Here is a 27,337-nt window from a genome sequence, read left to right on the forward strand (position 1 = left end):
TAATGGTTCTTTGAGAAATGTTTAACTGTAGCTGCTGCTTTGTTGTAGTGAAAAGCTGTGATTCAGACTTTGTACTATGTTTGCATTTCAGCTGTCACAGAAAGTGAAAGATGAAGCCTCTTGTTTTCTTGGTTCTTGTGATCTGTACTGTAGTCAGCATGAATTTGAAGCTCGTGTCAAAGAGAAATTCTGGTAAGTCACAGAAAATTATATTTACTTTTGGATCTGGACCTCATGCTCATGCAGTCAAGCATTTTAGATGGCTGCATTTTGCTTTGCATATATACTACTTTCTCTGGTCTGCCAAAAAAAAAAAAAAAAACGTAATAACTGGTATGGCTTGCTTAGTAAATGAAAGCTGTTTGAAAGTGTCCTTATATGTTTTTTTGGTTTAAAAAAAAAGAAAAAAAAAAAGAAAAAAAAAGAAAAAAAAAGAAAAAGTTGATTGGGTTGAAACCTCAACTTGGAGGTATTACAGAGGTAATAATTACTTTGGCATTGTGGCATTGTTCTACCATCCAGTCCTTTACTCATGCCAAGGGATTCTAAGTATGGATGGGGTCTGTGGTGTGATTTAGGACTGGATGATATTTTGTATGTTGAAAGGTCATCTTTGAAAATGTTATGCTGGCCAGACATGTGATCATAAGGTTAACTGGGAAGAGCTCTCCTGAGCAGATAATCTGATTATTCTGTCAGTGAAAGAGAGTGGAGTTGGTTCATGTTTACATCTGCTTTTGGAACCTTCTAGTAGTAACAGAGCCCTTCAAAGAAGCATTAGAATCTCTCCTTCCAGGGCAGACAGTTCATCTGGATAATGGTTCATCTCTTCTTGAGCCTACTCTGCAGCTTTGTCCTCTGAACTTTGTATTTCTCAAGTAAGCTGTGAGTTTAGAAGACATTGGGCAGACAAGTAGGTCAGCAGCAGTGCTACACAGTGGTGTCAATTTGTACAGCCTGCTGTGTGTGTGAGGGTAAAGGATGGACTTTCAAACTTTTGATGCCATGTTGTTTTTCCACACTTGTTTGTGTGCTGTCCTTACATGTGTGAGGGCTTCCCCTGACCCTGCTCTCCTCAAGGTCTCCAGTCCTTCCAACACTGCAGGTGCAAACAGAAATTACTGACTTCAGCTGGTGTGGCCTGTGTTAAGAATAATTTTTGCATTTCTTGAGAACAGAGAAGAAAATTATTGGGCCATCTGTTAAAAAGAATTACATGTCACATCCCAGGCTGAGGGGTGTCTCTCTGGGAACTGACAGATGCAGGGCTGAATTCTTTCTGCTGGGCTGGAAAGTGTAAGTGGAGATTACCAAACTGAACTAGTCTTTTGGTGTGGTTATTGTGTCCAGAGCCCAGCTGGGGCTGAGAGCAGTTGTGGATCTTGGGTTTGGCTACAGTGCATCTTGGTCTAAGCTCTGCTAAGGGTGGGGGGTTCCTGTTCTTCAGAAGTGCTGTCACTGCCTGGGTGGGAACCCTGTGGGATCCACAATCAGTGTGGCTGAGCAGCCTCTATTCACTGATGCCAGGCAGCAGCCCCTGCCTGCAAGCACAGCCCTGTGCAGCTCTTCTTGCCAGAAGTACACAACTGTAGAAGTGACATGCTGGTGGTTGTAGCATCGTTCAGCTGTTTACCTTTAATTAGATATATATTTTTAAAATCTGCTTTCTTTGGCTCTGCAGAATGTCTTGTGTTAATAACAGTTGTTGACAGTGTCAATTTAAGTTCAGTACTGGTGGGAAAAATGCTTTAATATGTTAGACTGCTTCTTGCTAAATATAACCCACTAGTGAATAGGTGGTTCTTTTTTAATTTCATTTGATTGTACTGGTATGTGTTGAGAATAAGATGAAGAGGAAAAATTGCACATAAAGTAAAATTATGGTTTCTTTGCAAGTACCTAATCATATAGTTGGCTTTCACCTTCAGTACTCATTCTGGTTGCTGCATGGAGTGAACTATTGATTTCTTTTTTTTTTTTTTTTTTTTTTTTGCTTTTTCTACTACATTGTGTGCAAAATAATTTTCTGTTTCTGTGATAACAGCACTTGGAGTAAAATTAATAACTTGACTCCTATTCCTAAAGGCCTTTAGGTTTGAAGGACTGTTGTTTGATTGCTTGGGGCTTCACTTAATATTGTATGTTGTGAAGGGAGAGATGCTCCAGCAACTTCTGAACTTTAACTGTTTGTACAGTTTTAGTGGAAGATGAGTGGGTGGATGCAGACAGTCAAATGCACAAAGAAACAATGTCAGCATATTTTACATAGGGTGACAGTAGCTGTAACATGCTGAGGATGCAGTTCAGAGTTTTGGGGTTTATTTACTTTTTTTTTCTTACACTGATGTTGGGGAGTGAAAGGGGGAAATTAATGTAATGGTTATTTGTGGGCAGCTGCACTGCAGCGTAAACTTCAGGATGTCTGGAAGCAGGAATAGTGTTTTAGCTGTAGATTAGAGCTGAGGTGGGGGAGTGCTTGAAGGACCCAAAGGATGCTTTGTGGACAGGATCTCTGCAGTCTGGGTGGGTGTTGTAGTCTTGGGTCTTGCTGGCTCTTGGTCCAGGGATGTCTGTGCTGGTGAGCATCCTTAAAAGGGGAAGGGAAATTGTGCAGACAGTTATGTAGAGCAGTGTGAAGCAGTGCATGGAAGGTGCTGACACTGATGATAAAGACAGATTTGGGCTACTAGAACAATAAACCAGGAAAATTGGTGTCTTTGCTGACTTATGTAGACTGGCATTTTTTCTAGGCATTGCATAGAATTATTGCATGCATTATTGCATGAATGGCCAGAAATTGTGTCAAGTACAAGAGCAATTATGAAGTTGAGTGGCATGTGTGTAATATCACATAATGGAATGTATCTTGTTTAAGGGATAGAGAGGATCTAAAGAGAGCTGACTTGAAGAGGAGCAAGGAGAAGGTGAGCTGGTGTTGTCAGGTAATAAAAAGACATCACTGAACCATAGGTAGTTAAAAGGGGGGAAGAATGTTCAGAAGGGCTTTATAGGTGAGATTGGAGTGGACTTAGAGAAGAAAGGTTTGGCTAGGAAAACATCTTCAGAGGCTGGTGCAGAAATTCTCCTTCAAAGTCATGGAATGGGCACCCAAGGGGGGAGAGTTGAGGATGAGAGCTGCAGGCAGTACAGAGGCTGGACAACAGGCAAGAGTCATTAAAGAGAGGTCAGGAGTGGAGGATCTAAGATGTTAAACACAAGGTGATGAAATGGTGCTCCAGCTGCAAGCATAGAACTGTAGTTTGAAGAAACAATCCTCATGGAAGGGAATAGAAAAGCAGAACTGAAAGATTTTTCTCATGTCCTTTACTTGCCCTTTGTTACAGATTTAGGCATCCATATTTCCCATTTGGAAAAGAGAAGCAGGGATGCATATGTCTGCAAATAGATTTAGAGTACCCTGCAAGGCTGCAAAAACGACACAGAAACTTGTAGCAAGACAAATTTGTTTGGCTGCTTCTCACTTGAGATGTGGTGCCAAAATAATTAAAATGGGTGAACTAATTTAATTATGCTCATCAGATTCTTCTTTGCAGGCAGCAACTTCCCAATGCTCCAGAAGAAATCTGTCATGTCTACAGAGTAACGATTCCTGTTTGTGGTGGGGACAGAATAGTTTGCCTCAAGCATCTGTGTGAGTGTAATGTTGACTTAAGTTTCACAGGCATTTCTTCGTATTAGGAAACATTTTTGAAAACTGCAGGTCATCTTTTTTGCTTGTTTAAGAAGTAAAACTGAGCAAACAGCTAATGTGGGGTCTGCAGCTTTGGCAATATCCTAGAAAGGGTATTTTACAGGTGGAGGTTATACAAATGAATTGAAGATGTGGGAGTTGCTAGGTTCCCAGCTGGTAGGTGATTGCCTTTTAATCGGATTAAGTGACTTCTTTTGCCAAAGCCTTTGTATATATAGTGCTTTGAATAATCATAGCAGGGACTATAATACCAATTAAAAATCATTGCATTTTTTAAGCAAAAGATTTTTCAGATTGTTTGACTTACTAGACATAATTCCATTAGTGAATAGTTGATGCCATTTATTGTTTCTCTATTATTTGCTGAGCTGAAATACCCTGTCTGAACATGCTGGAGTTCTGGAGGGCATGCCAGCCTTGTGTGGAGGAGCAGGGGCAGACATCCTCAAGGTCTCTGTGAGGCTGCTGCTTGCAGGACATTTAGGAGCCTTTCTGCAGGTTAACACAGCTTGATTGGCTCAGGCTTGGCACGGTGTGCCAGTGGGGAACAGACACACAGATCTCCTTCTTGCTTGCTCCAGAGACGATTGTTTATTGCAACAAACCAAGCATTTTCATGTTCTAAACCAAAATGAGCAGGCACTGGCTGCCACTGTGGTGTCCCTGTTCATGTGTCCCTTTACCCAGCTCTGATCACAGTGTCCCTGTTCATGTGTCCCTTTACTCTCTGATCACAGGGTCCCTGTTCATGTGTCCCTTTACTCTCTGATCACAGTGTCCCTGTTCATGTGTCCCTTTACTCTCTGATCACACCATGTCCATGTGTCTGAGCCCGTCACTGCCTCACACACAAGGTGACCACACACCAGCCATAGAACCTGTTCTCTGCTCACAGAACCCGTTCTCTGGTTGTAGAACCTGTCTTTCACCTCCCTGTTAGCTGAACCTTTCCCAGAGTGCTTTTTGGTGAGCAGGGATGGACAGAATTCAGCAGGATTTCTTATCTCCCACAGCATGGGTATGTCCCCGAAGCTACAGTCATGTCTTCTCCTCTCCTCTATCAGATGGATTTGCTGTGGGATCCCAGCCTTTCTTCTATTCCTATGTATCTTGGGAGCATCCAAAAGGCAGTCATGCCAGAGTAGCAAGTGTGTCTCTGATCCTCCACCCACCTTGTCACCCTCCACCTGCACCTGACTTTGTCACCAAAGGCTTGGGAGAGAGAGAGGGCTTGGCTTGGCACTGGGCCTTGCTGTGTATGGACATAGCCAAACTGCCTTAAATTCTCATTGATATTGCAGAGCCTTTTAACACATTAATTTAAAACCTGTTGGCTTGATATTTTGTGCCTTTTAAATATCATCAGCTGATGTGTGGTCTGCTAGAGATGTTTCAGAGACCTTCCCTTGTCACTGCTTGTGCCCACGATTTCCGTTTGCTCCCTTCTGTGAAGATTGCTGTGTTGTTGCCTGACCACTTTGGCCATGGAAACTATGCATACATAGAAGTGGAGGTGTTTGTACTTCAGACATGACTCATGGATTTGTGCCTGGAGTGGAATATTTTAAATGAGCTTAACTCTGAAGTCCACTGCTCCTGCTGGAGCGGGCCCAGAGGAGCTGCTGGATGCGTGCTCATACTTGCCATTTGCTTTAGTTTGCATCTGCCTGAAGAGATGACTTCTGACCCTGATGTAAAATTCATGGCCATGAGCCCTCCCTTGTTGAGATATGAGGGATGCAAAAGAGGCTTTTGACTTTTGCTGCCTGCAAATACTGTGCAGACAGAGGAGACGGGAGCTTGGCAGCGCTCATCAGCGCGTGTTGATCTCTTACTTTTCCCAGAAGATGTTAAGTTATTCACAGCTCCAGCAAACAAAGTCAGAATCACTGCTGTTCTAAGCTGGATCAGTGCAGGAAAGCACAGCCTCTGCTGCCCAAGCTGTGTGTGCTCAGGGGCTGGTGGCTGCTCTCCATCTGCTCTGTTGGGCAGCGAGGGCTGGGCTCCTGCACTCAGCCAGGCTCGGGGGCTGCAGCAATCCAGCTGTGAACTCTGCTCCTGCTGCCCCTCTTCACAGCAGCCTCAGCCTTCACTTCTCCAGACAGAAAGCAGCACTGCAGCTGGACACACCTGTCTGGAAAACAGCTGGCAGCGTTTATACATTCTGTGTGCAGGTGGGGAGGGAGGGATGTGTACACAGAAAAACAGGAGAGGAAAGAATCTGCTTGAAGTTAGTCACTTCAACCTGACAAGGTTTAAATTTTGAACTCAGTTAAGCCCTCAAATTTTTAGCTATTGCACACATTTAAAAGGAGTTCATATATAATTTAAGTAATTAAAATATGGAGTTGATACTTAATATTAAAGCTAGATTCCTTCCCAAAAGGGAAACCTTTTGTATTTGAATAAAATAAATGAACAAGTTAAATTGGTTCAAGCTGAAGTAAATCACAAAGGTAGTGTCTTCAGGGGATAGGTAGAAATAAGCAAAGCATGAAAGAAATGCAATTTCTTTACAGGTAAAAATCTGTAATTTTCCACTTGTGCAATGGGTGTCATCTCAACTGTTTGGGTATCTGTTCTATATCTAGATTCAGCATGTAGAAGTTCATTAATAATATCTGAAATGCTAAAATACATGTCATCATGATTGAGATTTTTTTCCCCCTTCTCCAAAATAGGGCTTTTCAAACAAAAAAAACCCTGATTTATCAAGCTGCCTGTGCTTTATTTTCTTTAAGATCCTAATTAGAAATTTTAGGAGAGTTCATTTCAGTATTTGCAGTGTGCTCACCTTGAGGGAGAGTGTCCTAGGTTCGTGTCCTTACTCTGAAACTGACTGTCCCGAGGGAGAAGGAAAGTTCTTCTGGCATGTTTTGTTTTCTGTCTTGTTCATGAAAATATTTTTGAAAGGTTTGTCTTACATAATGTTCAAATGAAAGTATGAATAATACAGCTGCAGACTTACCCAGAGCAGTCTTCAAGCTCAGCATGTTGGCCAGTCCTGGGGTGAATATCTGCTCCCCTGGGACATCTCCTTGTGCTGCAGGGGCTCAGGGTCACCTGGGGGACATGGACCTGCAGGAGCTTTAGGGAATCTGGGGTGTGATGGCTTCACTTTGGGTCAGCTCCTGACCACGAGCAGTTCTGAAGTGTGCTTGAGTTTTTGTAACTCAAATACATGATAAGGCAGGTTTTACACACTGCTGAATGTGTCTGGAGGAACATAAACAAGGTTCCTTAGATTGAATGAGTTATGAATATTAATACATGTTTTCATATCTTTGTCCACTGAATTTAAACTTTTTATTCTTCACTTTCAGAACCTTGCTGCTTGTTTGACTGATGTGCCTTTCAGTTTTGAGTTGCTAGCTCCTGTAGCACAATGTATCAGAAATTTTTAATTTTTTTACTTATTTTCTACTTGTTTTTGCCATGAGTGTAGCTGTCACAGTGTCGAGCAGAGAAATTGTGAGGTAGGAGATGTGGGGATCACTGTGGTGAACAGTGAGAAAAAGGAGAATTAAGATGCATTTGTGGGGGCTTTTATTGGCATTCAAGTTTTTGAAGAAGCTGGTTTTACAGTTAATAAAGGAAGCATTAGACTTTTGCCTTCTCAGAGGGTGCAGAGTTAAGTATTTCAAGTTGTTGACCTGTGGAGGAAGGAAGGGTTTTGGGCAGTGCTTGTATGTAAAAATGTTGATGCATAGACCTGTGTGAGATGGTTGTAAGCTGTTGTAATTCGCTCAAGTAGAAATGATTGCCCATCTATTAGTTGAAAGCAAAATTGATCTGAGCTGCAGTGTCACCTCTAGAGGGTACATTTATCACTTTATTAATCTCTAACCCTTTCAAATCCAATCGATTCTTCCCTACAAGAAGCATGATTAGTACTCATAATACATCCTGATATGCAAACATACAGTGCTCTGCCACTGAAGACAGACTTAGATTCAAGTTCATCTTCAGACCTGAGCACTTTGCTTTTCCAAGAGATGGTTACAGGCTGCCCATGTCCCCCAGCCTCTGCCATCAGTTCCTTCTTGCTTCCCTCACCCTGTGGCTCCTTATTCAGGCAGGAACAGAGACAGCATGAGGGTATTTCTGTTAGCTTGTTTCAAACCTCCTCCACTTTCTGGAGTTACAGAACTGTAGATCTGTTGTGCTGTGTATGACCTGAGGAAACTTACTCACTTTTAAATTTATTTTTTTTTTTAAGGAAGGTAGGTTTTTTGGTTGATGTGCATCTTTCAGAGATCAGGATTGTTTTAAAAAGGTGTCTGCTGAGATTTCTGCATCTGTTATCCCAGATGGAAAATTAAATAGTAACTGAATAAGTAGGAGACTGTATGATCCAGGAGCACTGCTCTGTTTTTTCATAAAGAAACTGGAGGCAGTGGCAGTACCTGCTGCACTTCTCTCCTCAGATGAGTGAATAGCCTAAAACACCTTTGTCCAAGGACACCTCAGTGTATAGTCTAACCAGATGTTCACGTTTATTGAAAGAAATTATGGTTCTTTCATCACACTGTACAAATACACATAAAATTTGAGGGCAAAATTGTTCCACAGATTTTGAAAAAAATTATTTTTTTTTTAGTATTTGAGATTTCTGGTATGTTGAAGATAGAATTGACTTATTATTTATGAAGACTGATGTCAAGCAGAGATTTTTCACAAGACAGCAGGAATTGTTTGTTCTTGGATTTGAGCACTATGATTTTGTTTCACTGGCACTCTTTTTATGCACTCTGTGATCCTTATTTAGATCAATGTGCAGAGCCACTTCATGCTGGCTGATGCTGTCTTACATGTAAAGAAAAAAATGTGTATGGGTAGGCTTAGAAGGGGAGGTGTAATTGATGTCCTTGAGTTATTGGTAAAATGCAGAAATATAATCACATTCTGCAGAATAGAGCTCATCAGAATTTCTTTTTCAGTGACACAATTTCATTTTGAACAATAAATTCCCTGAGAGGGATACATTTAATAATCAGTGGGAAAGTGCTGGAACATGAATCAAAGGCAGGGCTATTCCCAGGCTCTGTACCCCTGGAGCTGAACAGCAGTGGGTCTGTCATCCTTCAAATGGATGTCAGAAGCTGGAAGACCATGAGCACAGAGTGGCCAGGTCTCTACTCTTTGTGGGATTTGCCTGGTCAAATCTCTCAGGTTTACAGCAGAGGAGAAATGAGAACTGAGAAGGTGGGAGCACTTCAGTGGAGCCAGGTGATCCTGCAAGTTTCCTTGGCTTCGTGCTGGAGGTGGATCTGTGGCCATCAGCTCTCTGGCAATCCTCCCTGGTAAAGAACCACCTGTTGTTGCAGGCTCCTTTTGGACAGTGTGTTTTGCTGAGAAAATAAACTGACTTTCAGGTGTTTATAAAAAAATTGTTTGTTCTGGTACTTGTGGTCTAGAAAAGAAAGTTTGAAACTTAAGCCAAGAAAGTAATTTTGAAAAATTGGAGCTCTTGAATGTGTTTTTGTTTCTGTTGTGACCTTGAAAATCTTGCCCTATTATATAAAGCCAGAGAGGTGTGAATAATGGTGTGGATTTAGACATAAGGAAGAAAATTAGGATGTGTATCACTGATGACACACTGGATATAGTATTTCCATTCAAAATGACATCTATAATTTTAGGGAAATCGGGGACTAAAGTGGAAATGCACTTAGGAGTGGAGTTTTTCAGCTTTATTGGAGCAGATTGAAAGCTGAAGCTTTTTGGCTGGCTTCTGATATAGGTCAACATAATTCCTATTCACTGTGACTTTACATCATATTATTTACAGCATTATGATTTTTTCATCTGCATTGGATGATTAAATTTGCTCTTTATCACTCAGTGTTTATTGCAGAGGGTTTTGTTCCAACTCTACAACATCCCTCTGACTTACTTCATGGGAGATAAAACCTAAATCCCACGACCTGGGATGCCTGGATGCAACTGCTGTAGGCTTTACATGGGAGGCAGCTCTATTGAGGAAGAAAGGTTCATTATTAAATCCATTTTAGAAGTGTCAACAAATGAACTGTTCTATTTGCAGTCCTTCATAAAGAGCTGTAATTGATGGCTTGCTCTGAAGGATACAGATCCCATGTGAACAGTTGGTTATTCAGAATGCTCTTGTGTGAAGTCACTTGCAGACTGTGTCACCAACTTGCTTCATGTTGTAGTAAGGAACACTCCTGATGTGCTGTAGTAATTTGTTGTCTTTTGGAAAAATGTAATTTTTTTCCCCCAGAAGTGAAATGTTGGGTAACTTGGTCATGAGAAGTTAGATAATACAAATTCCACAACATGATTGTAGAATGGCTTGGTAATGTCACACACAGTTGAAATGTGACATTAAGTCTCTCATTGGTGTGTAACTATGATCATCCTCAAGAAAGGGAAGTGGTTTGTTTCTGCTGGGGGCTGCTGGGTGAAACTGTCCTCTAGAGTGTTTTCATGGCTACAATTGGCATGCTTTTCAGGTTTATGCAAGACAAGTGCATCCTTTCCTGCACACAGGGTTGTCCTTTCAGAATGATAATGTGTAATATACTTATGAAAATCGGATCTCCTCTAATAGTTTTATTCTACACATGAAAGGTGTGCATTATCAGTGTAGTTACTCAGATAATTTAATGCTCCTTCCATGCTTTACTACAGTGCTTTCCAACAGGGAGCTGTAAAAGGTAATTTTGAGCTCCTTAAACTTTGTATAGATTATTAAGAAATATTTTTTCAGTGGCAGAAGAGGGAATTCTATCTCTGCATAATCTAAAAGCCCCTTAGGACTTACCTTTTAAAATCACATCAAGCAGATAAGGGGAGGGATGGGAGCAGTCAGTCATCTTGGTAAGTGCTGAGAGATTCTTGAGCATCAGCATCCATGGGTGGTGATCCCCAGCTGAGGAGCTGTGCAGCATTTGGTGACTCAGTGTCAGGTGTTCCCAAAAGGCTGGGAGGTGAGAGGGAATGAAACCATCAGTGGTCTTGTGTAAGCATGGTGCAGGCTCCTCCAGTCTGTCCTTTGAGATGTTATTAAAGGTGTCTTAGTGCCCAAACACTTTGGAGGAGGGGAGGTGGCTGAGCTGTCTCCTTCTCAAGTCCTGCTCCCTGGCTCAGCTCACTGGGATGCTGCTCAGGGTGGTCTCAGCAGGTGCATCCCAAGTTTCTGTCCCACACACGGGGTTTGGGCTCTGCTCTAGGGAATTGGACTGGGCTGTGTCATGTTCCATGTTCCTGTCTTTTATTTGCTTCTTTAAGAAACTTTCTTTAGAGTAGGATATGCTCTAATATGCCAGGAGAATTAACCAGAGGAAGTGTCTCTGTAAAGTGAGAGAGGAGCTCATTAATTGCCTAAAAATTAGGCAGTTTCCATCTGAGTAATTGGTGTTGGCTGCCTGGCCAGCCTTCCTCAGTCTAAGAAGTAGCTCATTAGTAGAATACACACAGATGGTACTGTGCTCTGAGGTACCTAAAATACACAGGCAGAGAGCTGTGTTAATAAGGCAAACCTGTCCTTAGCCTCTGTGACTGAGTTTGCTACAAGCAGCAGAGGGAATGGTGTCATTTGGTAAATATTATTAGCTAAATGCATTTCCATAAATTTATTTAGTTTTCACTTTTTAATTTTTTTCTGCAGATAACAGATTATGATAAATACTCAGAGTAATTCACTGCTTCTGGAAAAATTCTACTGCAATAGTAGACTTAGCATAACTGCTTCATTTCTTCAGTAGCTGATTTACCCATGAAATTGCCTAGAGAGGGAGATGGATTCAGAGCCAAATTTTTATTTGGAATATATACACAGATTTTTTGCTCTCTGTTCTTTCTGTATGCAGTTTGTTAACAGTTAATTTGAAATAAGACTTTTTCTTAAGTTGAGTCCCTTCTACAGTGTTAATGGATGACAAATAGGGAACTGCCCTCCCAGGAAGATGGTAAATGCAGAGCCTGGAGGAGTCCCTGGCACAGCTGGGGGATGTGCAGGGGCTGAGCAGGACACTCCTGTTGGTTTGGTCTCCTCCCAAACCCAGGGAGCCCCTGGGGCTGCACAGCCCAGGGGAGGGGACAGCCCTGCTTCCCCTCACCCCAGAGCTCTGGGCTCAGTTTGGAGGTGATGATAATAAGCATGGCTTCATTTCTGAATGGTTGATAATCCTTCTGCTCCTCATCCCCTGGAGAACTGCTCCATCCCTACTCTGGGCAGTCTCTTTTTTTCCAGAACAGGGTCTGATCCCATCTTAAAATTAGTTGACTTGACTTGAGACACTTTCCTCACCCCATCTGCAAATTCCTAAGCATATTGACTTTTGTGTTTAAGAGGCTTTTACCATTAAGACTGGGCTGGGGAAGAAATGGGCTTCCTGGGATAACCATTCCTTCCCAAACAGTCTGACTTTGGTCTCCTATGTAGTTACATTTTGTTTAGAGGTGCTTTTTCCATCAGTGCTTGTGTGTCTTTGTCATGAACTGTGACAAATTCTTTCTGATGAAAGAATTTAATGTTTCCCTTGTTGATGCTCTGCAAGCACTTAGTTGCATTTTCAGAGGATGTAATTTATGTTGCTGCTTTGCTCTGTTTTTCATTTCTCATAGATTGAATGTCTGTTATTGGAATATGTGCTGGTGTTGAAAAGAATGGCTCCACCTCAGCTTGATTATTGCTGTGTGTGTCTGTAAGGTACAGAGCCACTTTGGTAGATCTTTTGGGGTTCGTGTTTGTTTTTGTGGGGTATATTTTAAAAATACTGACTGGCCAGGTAGCTCAGGAACACATTTAATTTGTAAAGAATAATTTAATAGTTGCATGCAAGTATTTTGCTTTATGCTGACCCTCCCTGAGGCAAAGTACTGTTCATTTTAAGTCCTGCTTTAGGCTTAGGTTAAATCCTTGGTAGCATGTGTGGTTTCCACAGCCTGCACTGGAGGGAGTAGACTGTAATGAAACAGGCTATTTTGTGAAACTCAAATATTTGAACCTGAAAACTTTGAAGAAACAATGAAATGTACTTATTGGGCCAGTGGGATTCAGTGTTTCCAAGGTCATTTAAAGGTGAGTTATGCTATTTAGGCTATGACTAAGCATTTAAGGCTATGAGTAGGAATGCAACTTAGAGATGTAGGGAGAGATGGGAGCATGGGATAGATGTCATACAGGGAGAAACTGGAAGGTTTTTGCAAGGATATGTGTAAAACAGTAAGGCTTTGGAAGAGAAACCTGTAACATATTTACTGGATTATAGATTTGGCTTGAATGGAGAAGTGGGGTTTACAAGGACAGGAAACCACTGAGTGACATGATTTCCTAGGAAATTTCAGGAGTTTGGCTGCAGTGGAATTCCATAAGCTGTTCAAAGGTGGCAGTGTATGCAGTTCTGGAAGCAAGAATGGGTTTTAATTGAATATGTTGAAAAAGGAAGAGCAGTATTCATTTTATCTTTCAAATTTCAAGGTAATTTGATAGGGTTTACTAGTAACCCTAGGCTGTGGGGCTTTTCTTCCTGCTGTAAAGCTATTGAGTTTGGTGGAATTAAACTAGAAATTAGAAAACACAACTGTGTAGCAATGTGGTTTCTTTCTTCTTTCTGTGTGCCAAGCTTCTGCTTATTTAGTGTGATTCTGCAAAAACATCCATTGATTTTGGTTATTCAGCAGCTAATTACCTCATAACCCACAGGATCAAGCAGCAGAGCTGCTTATTTAGCCTGTAACAACAATTCTGATGATGGTGCCCAGTTGTGCTGGCACTTGCTGCAGGGAACCTCCCATTCCCTGTCCTGAATGGTGGCAGCAGAAAGGTCCCTCTGGTCAGGGGCTGCTGTGTGTGCAAAGGGACAGCAGCTGCCATTCAAGTGATGAGTACCTGATGGCTGTGCTTATTCTGTAAATAGGAAGCTTTTTTTAAGCTGATTTTTTCCTGTTGGTGTAATTTGATGTGTGCCACAAGTTGCTGAGGTGAGAGCACGAGCTGGAGGAAGCCAAGGTATCAGAGAAGGCTCTGACAGGTCCCTCTCCTGCTTCCACCTCAGGCATTGCAATGGATAAGTGGAGAGAAATGTATAAATGTGCCAGAGTAAATCCCCAGGAAGAATCCTTGCCTTTTCTAGGTAGTACCATGATGAATATCATGCTGCATTACATTCTGTAGGGACCTGGCTCTTCATTAAAATAAAAGTCAAGCATGTCAATATGGTAGCATGTCAAGAGGTGTAGCAGCAGGAATTACCCCAGAATGACACCTTGGCTGTAGTTTGACTAAACAGACAACAAATTGTTTAGTGCAGGCTGAATTCAGACCTGCTGTGCAGATTCTTTCAGTGCATCCACTTGAAAAGCCCTTTAATTCTAATCCACTTGGATACCACATATTGTTTCCAAATACAAAATCTGAATTTTAATTGCAGTTTTGTGGTCCACAAGAGAAAAGTAATACATAACTACTGTTATTTCAAAGACAAATCCTTTGGGAGGATTGCAATTCCTCAAACATCTTTAAGATTCTCAGCAGCAAATCAATACATTTCTCAGCAACAATTATCCTTGGAAACCTTCCAATTAGATATGATATGAAGAAACAAAGCTGTGGTGGTCTCCAGCTGAGCATTGCCTGTGAAACTGCCTTTGCAACTTGAAACCTAAATGAAATTTTAAAACAGAACTTGTCTGTATCAGTAGGCAGCTATCTTTTGTCAAGTACATGTGGGGATAAAATAACCTCTGGGGCTGGAATTGTTGACTCATTTTAACTAAGTTCCCATGAATTGGCATTGTCTCTCTTCTGTCTTTGACTGGAGCTCTTTAGTGTTTCAGCTGTAGGAAGGATGAGCAATACTTTAATAGTGCTAATTGGAGGGCTATAGCCTGTCCTAGAGAGGTCTTTGAATATTGTGATAATGATAAAATGGTAATCTCTCAGGACATCAATTAAGATTATTTATAGACGTTGGGATCCCTTTGTACAGAGGAGCAGAAATACTGAAATTCCTGTCAGGGCTATTTAAAAAAAATTCAGAGGCAAAACTATATTACTGCTATTATTTGTGACTAACTTTTAGTGGGTTTGTGATGATTCAAGGGGCTAAGAGCTACACTGTGGGTCAGGATTGCTTGGTTATTCCACTGTGAGATAGACAGTGCTTGCCTGACTGAATGCACAAATTAACTTCATTCTGCAGGAAAATACATGGGAGTGCCTGGCCATGTCTTACTGGCCATGTCAGCTCTGGCCTGTTCAGTTTGCAGCAGCAAATTTATCTAAAATAGGTATGTTTAGAGACACCTCTAGGAGAAGAGTTTGTTGTGATGGAAGAGCCCAGTGCTGTGCAATGAGTGCTCATGCTTTAGTTTTTGGAGTAGTGTTGTTGGATGTTGCTAAAAGGGCAGCACTGTGTACATCTGCCCAGGTAAGGCAAATTATAAATAGCTAGGAAAAAATTGGTTTTATTTCAAATAAATTCACTGTGCTCAAACATGAGTGTGTGAAGGATGTCTCTGCCAAAAATGCTGTTAAGTCTGCATTGTTAGGAGGAATAAGAATGGAAATATCCAGTGTCTCCCATCATCACTGTGGCTGTGAAGAACCAGGGAAGGCCAATAACAGCTTTTTGCAAGATATATTCTTCAGGACAGTCTTGGAGACAGAGGTTGCAAAATGGTCTTCTAGAAGCTGGGTTCTGGTACCTTCTTCAAGGAGTTTTATGTGAACTAAATGGAATGAAATCACTTTTTAATAAGATGTGAGAAATTCAGGTTCATGCTTTCAGGAATCACAGAAAAATAATTTTCTCTTAATTTCTGTTACAAGTTTTCTTCCTGTGTTTAGTCATCTAGTCTGCCTTTGGTTTCAGCTTTCACAGTTTGACTTCAAGTCCATGTAGTTTGTGCTTCTAGCTGGCTAAATAAAATGTGGCAGCCTCCTACAGATATTAAAGGGCTTCTAAGTCAAAAAGGATTAATGAAGTCTCTGGGTGAGACTGTAAATTATACATACTTTCTTCCACAGTCAGATATTGCTGCTCCCAGGTGCTATTGCAAAACCATCACTGATGCTGTCCCTTGGTCTGTTGACTTTTATGTCCCTCCATGCTGACAACAGTCCTCCAAGCTGCATCTCTAAGCCAGAAAAAAAAGGATCAAAAGCCCATGCCTGTGTTTACTTCAGCTGATTTAAAAACATCAGAGTTGAATTTTCTGGTGGTGCACTGCACTGGAAAAGTGAATGAGAAAATGTTTTCTGCAGGAATCACAGAATGATGACAAAGCACTTGGGGTCTCCTTGGCCTTGGTGGGGTCTCTGACCTGTTACAGCTCAGCAATCCTTTACTCTGCTACCTCAGAAAGGGTTAAAGACTTTTGAGAGCTTTTGAATACTAGAGCAGTTATCTTCCTTGTGAACAGTGAAAGAATGACTATGCATAATCTAATTTTAACTTAATATAGTGTACCTCAGAGATTTTAATGTATAGAATAATGCCAGAAGCATTTAAAGAAGCTTTTCTTTTATTGAACCTGTATTAAAACTGACATCATCAGAGAAAATATATTGATTCAAAGAACTTTTCAAAAGCTCCCTTTTGACTTCTGCATTTGATGATCTAAAAACACATTATCATGATTAATTTGTTATTCTTGTTAAAATCTTAAGCCCTCCTTTCATAAGATTGTGCTGATAGCAAAGCTTCATATGCTGCTGTGATTTCTCTGTGTATTAGTTAAGAGCTACCTAATTAGAAATGTAAAAGTAATTCTCATTTTGTAAACAAATACACTAAAAAACCTCTTAATGGATAATGCAGTTTTGCTATTTAATTTCTGCAGTACAAACAGAGAGAGGACTTTATTGTGAGATCTCTCTAGCAGTACTAATACAGAGATCATTGCTAAACTGATTCTTGAAAGAGGGAATAAATTAGGGTTTCAAAATGGTGATGTGAGTTCCCCTGACCTGTGGGAAACAGAATCAAAGACATTCCAGAGAGACTGTGTGTTTTTCCTGTGTTTTGTACATTTTTGGATGCTCCCTGCACTACTTGTGTTTCTCTCCTATGACATACTTGGTTGTATCTTTTCTTTTTAATTTCTGTAATGAAATTAGGGGTTCCAGTGTTCCTGTCATCTTTTCTGAACCAGAAGGCAAAACATTAGGGAGAAAAGGAGAAAAAAAGTCACAGTGTGACTTCTGAGAAGTGCTGAAGGCCTTCCTACTTTTCAAAGAGCAGTAACTCCCAATTTTTGTTGACTGCAATACATTTTGAAATACCAACCCTTTAAAAAATGTGGCCTTGAGTACCTGTGACTTGCTCTGCAATTGATGAGAGCTGCAGAACCTAAGCAGCACTGAAAATCAAACTTATCAGTCATGCTCACTGGCTTCCTTTGATGGAAACAACAATGTGCCTTGGGGAGTTTAGGGAGCTTTGCTTAAAATTCCAGCACCTAAGTGGAGAGAAGTTTCTGTAGGTTTCTTTGCTTTTGGAGCTGAGGCTGTCCTGTGAGAGCAGGTGCCACAGGCTCACCTGGAAACCCTGAACCCACATGTGCCACCCCTCCTGTGGTGGGATGGGGAGCCTAGAAAGTGAGCCCTGCTTCTAATGCACTGAGATTTATTTACTGATTGCTGTGGCTTACTGTTAACAAGGGGGACAGCAAAGGTCCTGTTTTCTTCTGTGCAAGGAGAATTACCCAGGATGGAAGATCTTAAATTAGCACATTTTACCTCTTCTTTTACTGATCTGTCTTCATTAACCTTCAAACAGTATAAATGCATCTAGGGTATAGGGTTTTGTTAAACTTCAGTAGCTTCTCTGTGCTGGGGGATGCTGATACCTGAGGAATTGCATATTGGAGTAACTAAGTAAAAAAAACCAAAACCCAAACCGTAGAGTGATTTCTTTTAAAGAGTCAATGATATCAGTGCTCAGAATTAGAAGTTTAAACTTTGAATGAGGTGGAGGAAAAAACCCCAGCTAAGTGTGGAGTGTTATATCCTGATAGATATGGCACATGTTGAAGGGCTGGTCCTGTAACAAGTGGAATGTAAGAGCTTTGCACACCTGGAGCTGCCCCTGGCTCGTTCACAGCCTGGTCTCTCTGTGCTGGAATCTCTTGCTCAGGGTTTCCTTGGGCTTCTGCACACACTCACTGAGTTTGGGGGTGCAGGTTAACTTCACTGCAACCACTGAAAAGGTTAATAACTATAAACTGTATTAAAGGTTATAGCTATAAACTATATAAAAGAATGGAGCTGAGGCTCTCTGCAAAAGTGTGTTTGCTTCATGGGTGAGAAGGAAGGAGGAAGAGAAGAAAGTGAGAAGTTTTGACAAAAAAAGACAAAAGCTTCACCAGGACTTGGAAACTGCATAGAAGAGCACTTGTGGAGAGTGGGTTCTTCTTTGATGTGCTGTTCCTCACAGCCTGGCTTAGAACCTTGGGCTGTGTCCTCTCCATGCCTTGGGAGAAGAGGGGAACTTGCTTCTGGGAGCACAGGAGCTTTGGCTGAGCCCAGTGCCAGCCAAGGTAAACAAACAAAAGCAGCTCCCAGGTGGCCTGCAGCCTGGGCTGAGTGCTCCTTTTTTTTCCTCTCCTTGTGGAGAACTGCAGAACAAGGAAAATAAGTAAATTGGGCTCCAGTGGGACTTGTAAAGCACTAGTTCATCCAAACTCTGCCCAGGTGAGAGGCAGAGGAAAAATCTGAGCTGTCTGTGGACTGGAAAGGGGACTTAATCAATGAAGAGCAAAGAGGTACTGAGGAGATTAGAAGGGAAAATGTCAAGCAGTTGAGAAGTATAAAAGTATAAGTATAAAATGGGGCTGGGAAAGCAATTGAATTTTGCCTGACTTTATAGCTTCCATTCAGACCATTTAAATTTTTTTTCTTTTCTCTGCAGAAGCAGGAGCTTGGCTCAGTGTGTTCAAGGCAAAACCTTTAAGCCTTGCTTGTTGGCTGCAGGGGGCATCAGGGCACAATTCCTCCAGCTCAAAGACACTGTAGTGCCTGCAGAGCTTGAGATGCTCAGGAATCCCCACCTGTCTTCATGAGCATCGTTGTATGCCCCCCTCAGGCTGCCAGCAAACACCAATAAAGGGCAGATTCCAATTAAAAATGCACAGGGTCATTGTAATGGAGCTAAAAGGCTCTCTGGGCTGTGCTGCTGTCAGCCTAGAGCCAGCTCATCAGTGAGATGTGCTGAATCAAAAAGCAAAGCCCTGCTGGAGTGCAGCTTTGCTGGGCTTGGCTCTCTGTCGTTTTCAAAGCAAGGCTGGGCTCCTGAAGTTTGAGCTGGCAGCTCTGGGGCCGTGTTCATGCCCTGCCCTTCAGAGGGTCACTGTGCTGGGTGCCAGCTCTGCCTGATCATTGTCCTGCAGTGTGAGCTGGGCACAGCCTGGGCAGGGCATGACAGCACCTGGGAGCAGGAGTGTCCTCATGTCCCTCCAAAGGGCAGAACCTGAGAGCAGAGGAGTCATCACATCCCTCTTAGGGACAGCAGCTGAGAGCAGAGGTGTCCTTGTGTCCCTCCAAAGGGACAGCACCTGGGAACAGAGATGTCCTCAGGTCCCTCTCAGGGACAGCACCTGGGAGCAGAGGTGCTGCTATTGGGCCAGGAGTGTGGCAAAAAGAATACATCAACAATACTTCCTCCATGCAGAAGAGAAGCAGAAAGCCCATTTATTAAAGAAGCAACCCACACTTACATAGAGTAGATCATAGTAGCAAGGACAGGTAATTTCATTGGTGCCAGGCAGGTGACACCCCTGGTAAACATGTTTTCATGAAAACATCACGTCTCTCATGCATCCAGCAGGTGCTTAATCATTGTTATGATTCTTTCTCTTATGTTTTCCTTGAGCAGCCTGAGAAAATCCCAGCTTTTTTTTCTTTCCCTGGCTTTCACCAGTATCCCACACAGAGGTGTCCTCATGTCCCTCTCAGGGGCAGCTCTGCCAAGGATGAGGGACTGCTCTCAAGGTAAAGGGGATTTGCATCAGCAAAGCAAGGATGAGTGCTGGTTCTTTGCCTCAAGCAAGCTTTCCTCGTGTTTGAAGGGTTTGAGCCTGATGCTGGAAGGTCATTTGATTGACTTGCACATTTCTGCAATACCTGAGTGCTTGCTGGATTTCACTGTATAGCTGCTATTTGAGGCAGAAACCAAAACCAAAGTATAATTAATATATAAAAGCCTCTTTTCTTTGCCTCAGGCTTGTTTCTAGTTTGTTTGTTTCAGTACATTTCAATGTGAATTTCTCTTGGTTCGCTGACTCCAAACCAATGGCTGGCATCAAAACATAAAGCCTCACAATCACTTTTGCCTCTTTCATGTGTGACTGCCTCAGAAATGGTGGCTCAGAGCACTGGAAATGTCAGCTACAAGCAGTTCTGGGGACTACAGCTCTCCTTCATGGGGTGGAGTTGTAAAAAAGCCTTGGCAGAGGGATGAGCTGATTCTCCTGGGTGCAGGGGACTGTAGCAGTGACTGCTACTATATTGAAATATGGTTATCTCCTGGACCTGATGGTTTTGCTGTGCATCAGTCTAGTTTATTAAAAAGAGGTGTTTATTCCTTGAGGGTTTTGTGTACTTATATAAAATAAATAGAGGTTTCTTCACACAGGCTTGATTAAAAAGAAAAGTCAGAGAATCAGAGAGTTTATGTGTTTTTTTTTTTTTTTTTAGATATTTCACGTGAGTTCACAGTTGGTTAACCTAAATACATCCCAGTACCTTTAGATGTAAAAGGTCAGTGAGGTTCACTCTGATTTTCTTCTTGACTTGGTTAAATACATTACTGCAGCTTAAGGCCAGCAATCCTAAATAGAAACTCAGGAAATGAGATGGCAACGAGAGTGAATGGGGGATGCTGGTGATTCTGCTTTATGGAAGATGTGGAATCCCAGCAGGGCCAGTCCAAACTCAGGACTTTTGTTTAATAGGAAGCTTTTCACACTTTATATTTAGTTTAATTTTCAGTTCAGAACAAAACCTTACCTTTCCTCTAGTTAGAACAACATAAATCTTTCCAAGTTTTTACAAATGGGAAATATGGTTTTATTTTAAAGACTCGTATTACTAAAGGATTTCTAAATGTGGGATTTCCAAGTGCAGAATTTTTCTTTATGGCTTTTCTTTGTGTGCATTGTTTTTATATTATTTTAAAAAGAGGCCAAACAAACTACAAAATAATTTTTCGAACAAGAGGGAAGACCAAAAGTTAAAATTCTAAATTTAATGTGGAACTGAATAATTCTTTTTAAGAGCCAAAGATTTCCATAAGTAAGAGTCACTTGCAAGCACTTTTCTAAGTAGAATTAAGAAATTGTAATGGGTTGACTCCATCAGCAACTTCTACCAAAATCCATGTAGAAAAAGCCATCTGCCTGGTTTTTGAATTGCAGTCTGTCTGATGATGCTGTGTTTCAGCAGGGATCAGTGTCAGTGTGAGGAAGGGCTCCCAAGGGAAAGTGAAATGTGATATTAAGAATGTCAATATTTCACTTTCTAAACTGAAATTCTTGGTAGTGTTGAGGTAATCCATATGTCTTAATCAGCTCCTGGTGTTTGAGTGGGAGGAAGCTCACACAGTAACTAGTTGAGGAGGAGGAGCAGTTAGTCAAAATAACTGCTTTTCTCCCCGAGGACTTTTGGGTTCTGGAAATATTTAACAGATGAAATAGCAAGAGCAGCTGTCCCGAGGGAATTATCAGCGAGGCATTTGACACCATGGATCGTATAGATTGCTACATGAGTGTTCTGTCTGCAGGGGGCCCTGACAGCAGCAGTGGGTTTGGGGGGTTTTCTGCTGTTGGGTTTCCCACAGCAGCACGGCAGTGTGGGCTGTGCCTCTGCCCGGTGCTTGGAGGGGATTTGGGGATGGGAATCTGGTGGAGCCCAGCCTTTGGGAATGCCACTGAGCTGCAGAGCCAGGGGCAGGGATGCTGTCTGCAGCTGTGCCCCCGGGGGTGTTCGCTGCTGCTGGGACTGCAGGAGGGTGGCACAGCCCTGTGTCTGTTCAGCTGCCTCCCAAGGGCTGGGGCTGGCTGGGAATTCCAGAGTGTCCCAGCAGGTGTGGGGACAGGAGGAGTCCCTGCTGCAGCTCTGCCTTCTCCTAGGGCATGCATGCATCCCATGAATCCCATGCACCCCTGCATCCCGTGCATCCCGTGCATCCCATGAATCCCATGCATCCCAGCATCCCGTGCATCCCAGCATCCCGTGCATCCCATGCATCCCATGCATGCATCCCAGCATCCCGTGCATCCCGTGCATCCCAGCATCCCGTGCATCCCATGCATCCCATGCATGCATCCCAGCATCCCGTGCATCCCGTGCATCCCAGCATCCCGTGCATCCCATGCATCCCATGCATGCATCCCAGCATCCCGTGCATCCCGTGCATCCCAGCATCCCATGCATCCCATGCATCCCATGAATCCCAGCATCCCTTGCATCCCGTGCATCCCATGAATCCCAGAATCCCGTGCATCCCATGAATCCCATGCATCCGTGCATCCCATGAATCCCAGCATCCCGTGCATCCCATGCATCCCAGCATCCCGTGCATCCCGTGCATCCCATGAATCCCGTGTATCCCATGCATCCCGTGTATCCCGTGCATCCCATGCATCCCAGCATCCCATGAATCCCGTGCATCCCGTGCATCCCATGAATCCCATGCATCCCAGCATCCCATGCATCCCAGCATCCCGTGCATCCCATGCATCCCATGCATGCATCCCAGCATCCCGTGCATCCCAGCATCCCATGCATCCCGTGCATCCCATGCATCCCGTGTATCCCATGCATCCCATGAATACCAGCATCCCTTGCATCCCGTGCATCCCGTGTATCCCATGCATTTCATGCATTCCGTGCATCCCATGAATCCCATGCATCCCAGCATCCCGTGCATCCCATGAATCCCAGCATCCCGATGCATCCCATGAATCCCATGCATCCCGTGCATCCCGTGCATCCCAGCATCCCGTGCATCCCGTGCATCCCATAAATCCCAGCATCCCGTGCATCCCATGAATCCCATGCATCCCATGCATCCCGTGCATCCCGTGCATCCCATGCATGCATCCCAGCATCCCATGCATCCCGTGCATCCCATGCATCCCGTGCATCCCGTGCATCCCGTGAATCCCATGCATCCCATGCATCCCATGCATCCCAGCATCCCATGCATCCCAGCATCCCAGCATCCCTTGCATCCCGTGCATCCCGTGCATCCCGTGCATCCCATGCATCCCGTGTATCCCGTGCATCCCTCGCTCCTGCAGCACAGGGTCACTGGCTGCTGCTCTCCTGGGGCAGCTCCACTGCCACAGAGCTTCCCTGCATGCCTGAGAATGGGCTGCTGCCTCAGAATTAATAATTTAACTGATTATGAAGGCACCTTGGCAGGTACCATAGTACCTGTCAAATCTAGCTGCCTGTAAATTTAATTAGTGTGCAAAAACCAGCTTTGGAGTATACCAAAACTTAATTAGTCAGCAACTTCAGGTTGTTAGCACACTCTCCAGGGTAATAATATCCAAAAAAGGGTACATGTAGGCTGTGATAAAATAATTAAAAGTGTATGATCCTCATGGCATGTTTTCTTTAGAGCTCATCTCTGCTGTTTATGAATCAGTATGGAGGGATAAGAACAGCAGCACCTTGGGGCTGAGCTCTGATGTCTTCCCTCAGTGGTGGGGCAGCAGTTAATTAGCAGGTGTGGTGGCTCATGTCTGGTCAAGCACATGCAGAGTTGAGCCTGTTCTAGGGAGCATCCTGTGCCTTTCACCATCACATGTCTGCCTGCTGGTGGGAAACCCACATCTTTACAAAAGTATGGACTAGTAATTAACAATTTGGGAACCGTGGAATGGCTGGGCTAGACCCTTTCTAACTGGGCTGATGGAGAAGCCTGTAATTAATATAATAAGTCTTTTAAATGAGGTAATTTGGGAGAGAGAATAGAAACCCTTCAGGAGCATTATCAACAGCTTGAGTGGTGACTTGCTCCCAACACTTCAGGTGTCATTCTGGGTTACCACAGTGGCTTTGCAGAAGGGACAGTGGCTTCCTGCCTGGGAGGGAAGCAGGTGTGCAGTTTGTCTGCATGGTCCTGCTGTGCAGAGCTTCCATGGGGAGAGGGATGTGTGATTTGCAGCCAGTGTTACTCCAGGGAGGTTTTAACACTGATGGGAAGGCATGGTGTAACAGTGACTCACTGCAGGTTGTTTGAAAGGAAAGGAATGGGATCTAGTAACACTGAGCCTGCCCCATCTGTCACACCCCAGAGATGTACACACTTGTCTTCCTAATGTTCTGCTTCAGTCCTAAGCTGCTCTGAAATGTTTATCCCAATTATTAATTTTATTTTTATTATCCCAAGTATTTTTGTGGGAATAGCCTCTCCTATGAGTGAAGCATGGACTAAAATGAAAGCAACAACATTTTCTTCAAGCATCCCTGGGCCTGACTGTGGTTTGTTGCTAGATGCTTGCCCTCTGAGTACTCATGATCTCTCATTATCCCCATGCACCACGGAGAAAGAAGGAAACAATTAACTTTATGATCCCTGAAAGTGTATGTAAAAGTCAACAGTGTCTAAGAAATGTCTGGAGGCTGAAACCACTTATCCACTTACATTCAAAAAATGAAAGGATTAATAAAACATATTTTGGCTTCTGCATTCCCACTCCACATAGCAAGACAACAAATTCAGTTCCTGTGCCCTGCAGATCTGAGGGGGGAGGTATTTTGGAGGCACATGAGGCTCCCCTGCTGCCAGAGTCAAACACAGGTACTGGAGCCTCCCTAAATAATTGTGGCATTGATCTCACCTGGCCAGACTCTCCCAGGCAGGGCAGAATGGGGATAGTGAGTGAGTGCTCTGCTCTGGTGCTGGGAGGGAAAAACATTGCTGGGTTGTGGAATGATGTCTCCAGCATTGCCTGGAGACCCATTCCAGAGTATGGGATTAGTGGAATTATGTTCTGGAAAGGGACCTGGAACCATAGCAAAGAGCTTCTCTGGGCTGGTGTTTGATGGAGTGGGACCATCTCTCATAGAATAATTAACAGCCCAATGGAGCCTTGTAGAGTTTTCCTTGAAATCCTATATAATCATGGGGCAGTGGATCCACGTGAGCCAGGGTTTGGTTTTTGGAAAGTTGGCACAGGGATAAAACAAGAAGAAACAAGGCTGGGTGCTGTGTGTGTGCCTGCATGCACACATACTTCCCCTGGATTTAATATGTGTCTGTTGAAGTTCATTTCACTTTCTGTAGAACCTGAAAGCTCAAGGCTGATTTTTTTCTGCAAAAGCTCTGTACTACACACACAAGGTTCACTTACACCTCAGCCTGGACCAGCTGAATAAGATGATTTGTTGAATCCTCTGCCCAGTTGTGTTTAGCTCTTGGTTTTTGCTGTGACTGTCTCATGTAACATCCAGCCACCTTAAAGTCTGTGCAAATTTCAGGCTGACTTTGGTAAATCAGGATTTGAGGTGTTTTTTTTCTCACAAGCCTGTGACAAAGTGAAGAATGGCTGACTGGATTCAGTAAACCACCAAATTTCTGAGAGACAGACTGCACACTGCTGAGTGAGCTTAATTTAATGAACTGAGGGATGCCATGTAATCTAGCTGCTTATTATGTTAAGAGGCAGCAGATAATCTAATGATCCACAGGTGGCTATTTTGATTTTACTGTGTGAAGTTAAATATGTGCTTAACTCCACCCCACTGAGCAGTGTTTGTCCCTGTGCTGAAGTGGAGCAGAGGGGCTGGCAGGGAGCTGTGGGTGCCTGCCAGGATGGGGCAGCCTCAGGCTTCCAGGAATCTTTATTTCTCTGACTAGGAGCTCTCACTTTTAGCAAAAAATTCTAGTGATGATGTGCCCAGGAAAACTTACTGAAAGCCAGCAGATATTATTTTTATATTTTTAGGAGCACCTGGTAATTTTCTGCCTTGTTATGCATGTATAGGTGCTCTGGAGAAATGCACGTCATTGGTTATTTATATTTGTAGAATGCTTATGTATTTTAAAAAGTACCTATTCACAGCCTGTAATCAGGCTTTAATCATGGCCTGTAATCACAATCAATAAATTAATAGATTAATTAATAAATTAATGCCAATGAAATATGATTTTTCTATTGATTGTATGTTTATTGATTTTGGTGCCTGGAAGTGCCAGCCTTGTCCTTAGGTTTTTCTTCAGAGAAGCAAGCTGAGTTTTAATGAGATTTGTGCCTGGCACTTAGGAACACCACTCTTCAGTGTACCCTGCTCCCATTTTTGGGATCACTAATGTTGATGTAAAACTGCTTCTGACCTTTAATGTAAAAATCAACTTTACTTTTAATTGCTTTTGGTTCTGTTCAGGCTAACTGTAATAATTTCATTTTTTTGTTTAAAATTTCCATCATACTCGCCATATGGCAAGCATCATTTATACATAAAAGCTGCTTGCTGTTCTACCTTTGGAAATCATCAGGGCCTTCACAGTAAGAGCTTCCTAACCATCTGCTCCCCTCTCTGACCTCGTGTTAATGCAGACATCTGCAGTTGTGACTCCAGGGTTATTAAAGAGAGATGTCCAGTCAAATGCCCTTGTGCCTGGCTTTCCAAAAACCAGCCCTGCAGAAAGCTGCAACAAAAGCCCTTCAATGTGCAGCTGTGGTGGGCAGGCTCCTGTCCCCCACCCCCCTGCAGGTCCTGCTGCACACAGGGGCAGAACAAGTGGATTTGGCTGAGGGGACACAGCCACCCCAATTAGCCATGGCTTCAGATGATGTCCTGTAATCCTCTAATGCCAGCAATGCTCCAGCATCAGACCCCATGCTAATCCATTTTTAGAATGTGCTGCGTGCATAAAGAAGATTATGCCATTTTAAAATGAGCTAATTATTTGTAGTTAATCAGAGCATCCCTCACATTACAGAAGAAAGTGCTGCAGGTTGAAATCCTGTCCTCAGCTGAGGCAGCAGGGCTCTTGCTGGGTTCAGGGATGCAGCATGGGAGTGCTGCAGCTGCCTTGCCCTGCCACTTCAGCAGTGCTGGCTGCCTCACAGCACACCCTGCAAGGCAGCCCTTGGCCTGTTGTGTTCAATTTTGCTTTTTTTCTATCGAAATATTGTGTGCAAACGTTTGTCAATGAGGAGGAAGAGGTGGCTCCTAGTAGTCTGCTATCTTCCAGGGGCTGAAAACAATGGAGCTAATCACAAAATTTAAATGTCTAATGTTTCTAGTGTTCCAAGGCTTGGCACTCTTCTTCTGGGTTGTGTAAATTGCAGATTAAGACAAAACATCAATTTGAACACAAAAGTTTATTAAAAAAAAAAGGAAAAGCTAATTTCATTTTGTGGTTAATGTGCTTTTAATGATTATTTTTTTAAAGGCAAATATTGCTTACTAGAGCTGCTAAATTTTTTATATACATTTTTGGAATTGTATTCAGCTATAATAATGACAATTAGACTTAATGCATTTGTGTTAATACTGGTCTGTTTTCCCTAAAGCAGAATGCTTTTAAGCACATGCAATAATTTTGCTATTGAATAGTAAAAATCTTGGTAAATGATTCAGGTAATATCTTGGTCTAAAACAGATTCTTACACACATCAGTCCTTTTAAATGAC

General features: G+C 42.8%; 1 protein-coding gene across 1 annotated transcript in view; it reads left to right on the forward strand.

Annotated features, from left to right (window-relative positions):
* Positions 1 to 27,337, forward strand: part of IL1RAPL2 (interleukin 1 receptor accessory protein like 2) — a 367,516-nt gene that overhangs the window by 12,612 nt on the left and 327,567 nt on the right. Inside the window, exon 2 of the mRNA XM_056491747.1 lies at positions 92 to 192. Coding sequence (XP_056347722.1) covers positions 111 to 192 — 82 coding nt within the window. The 5' untranslated portion in view covers positions 92 to 110. The remainder of the gene's footprint in view (positions 1 to 91; positions 193 to 27,337) is intronic.

The sequence above is a fragment of the Oenanthe melanoleuca genome, chromosome 4A, assembly GCF_029582105.1.
Source record: "Oenanthe melanoleuca isolate GR-GAL-2019-014 chromosome 4A, OMel1.0, whole genome shotgun sequence".
NCBI lineage: Eukaryota > Metazoa > Chordata > Aves > Passeriformes > Muscicapidae > Oenanthe > Oenanthe melanoleuca.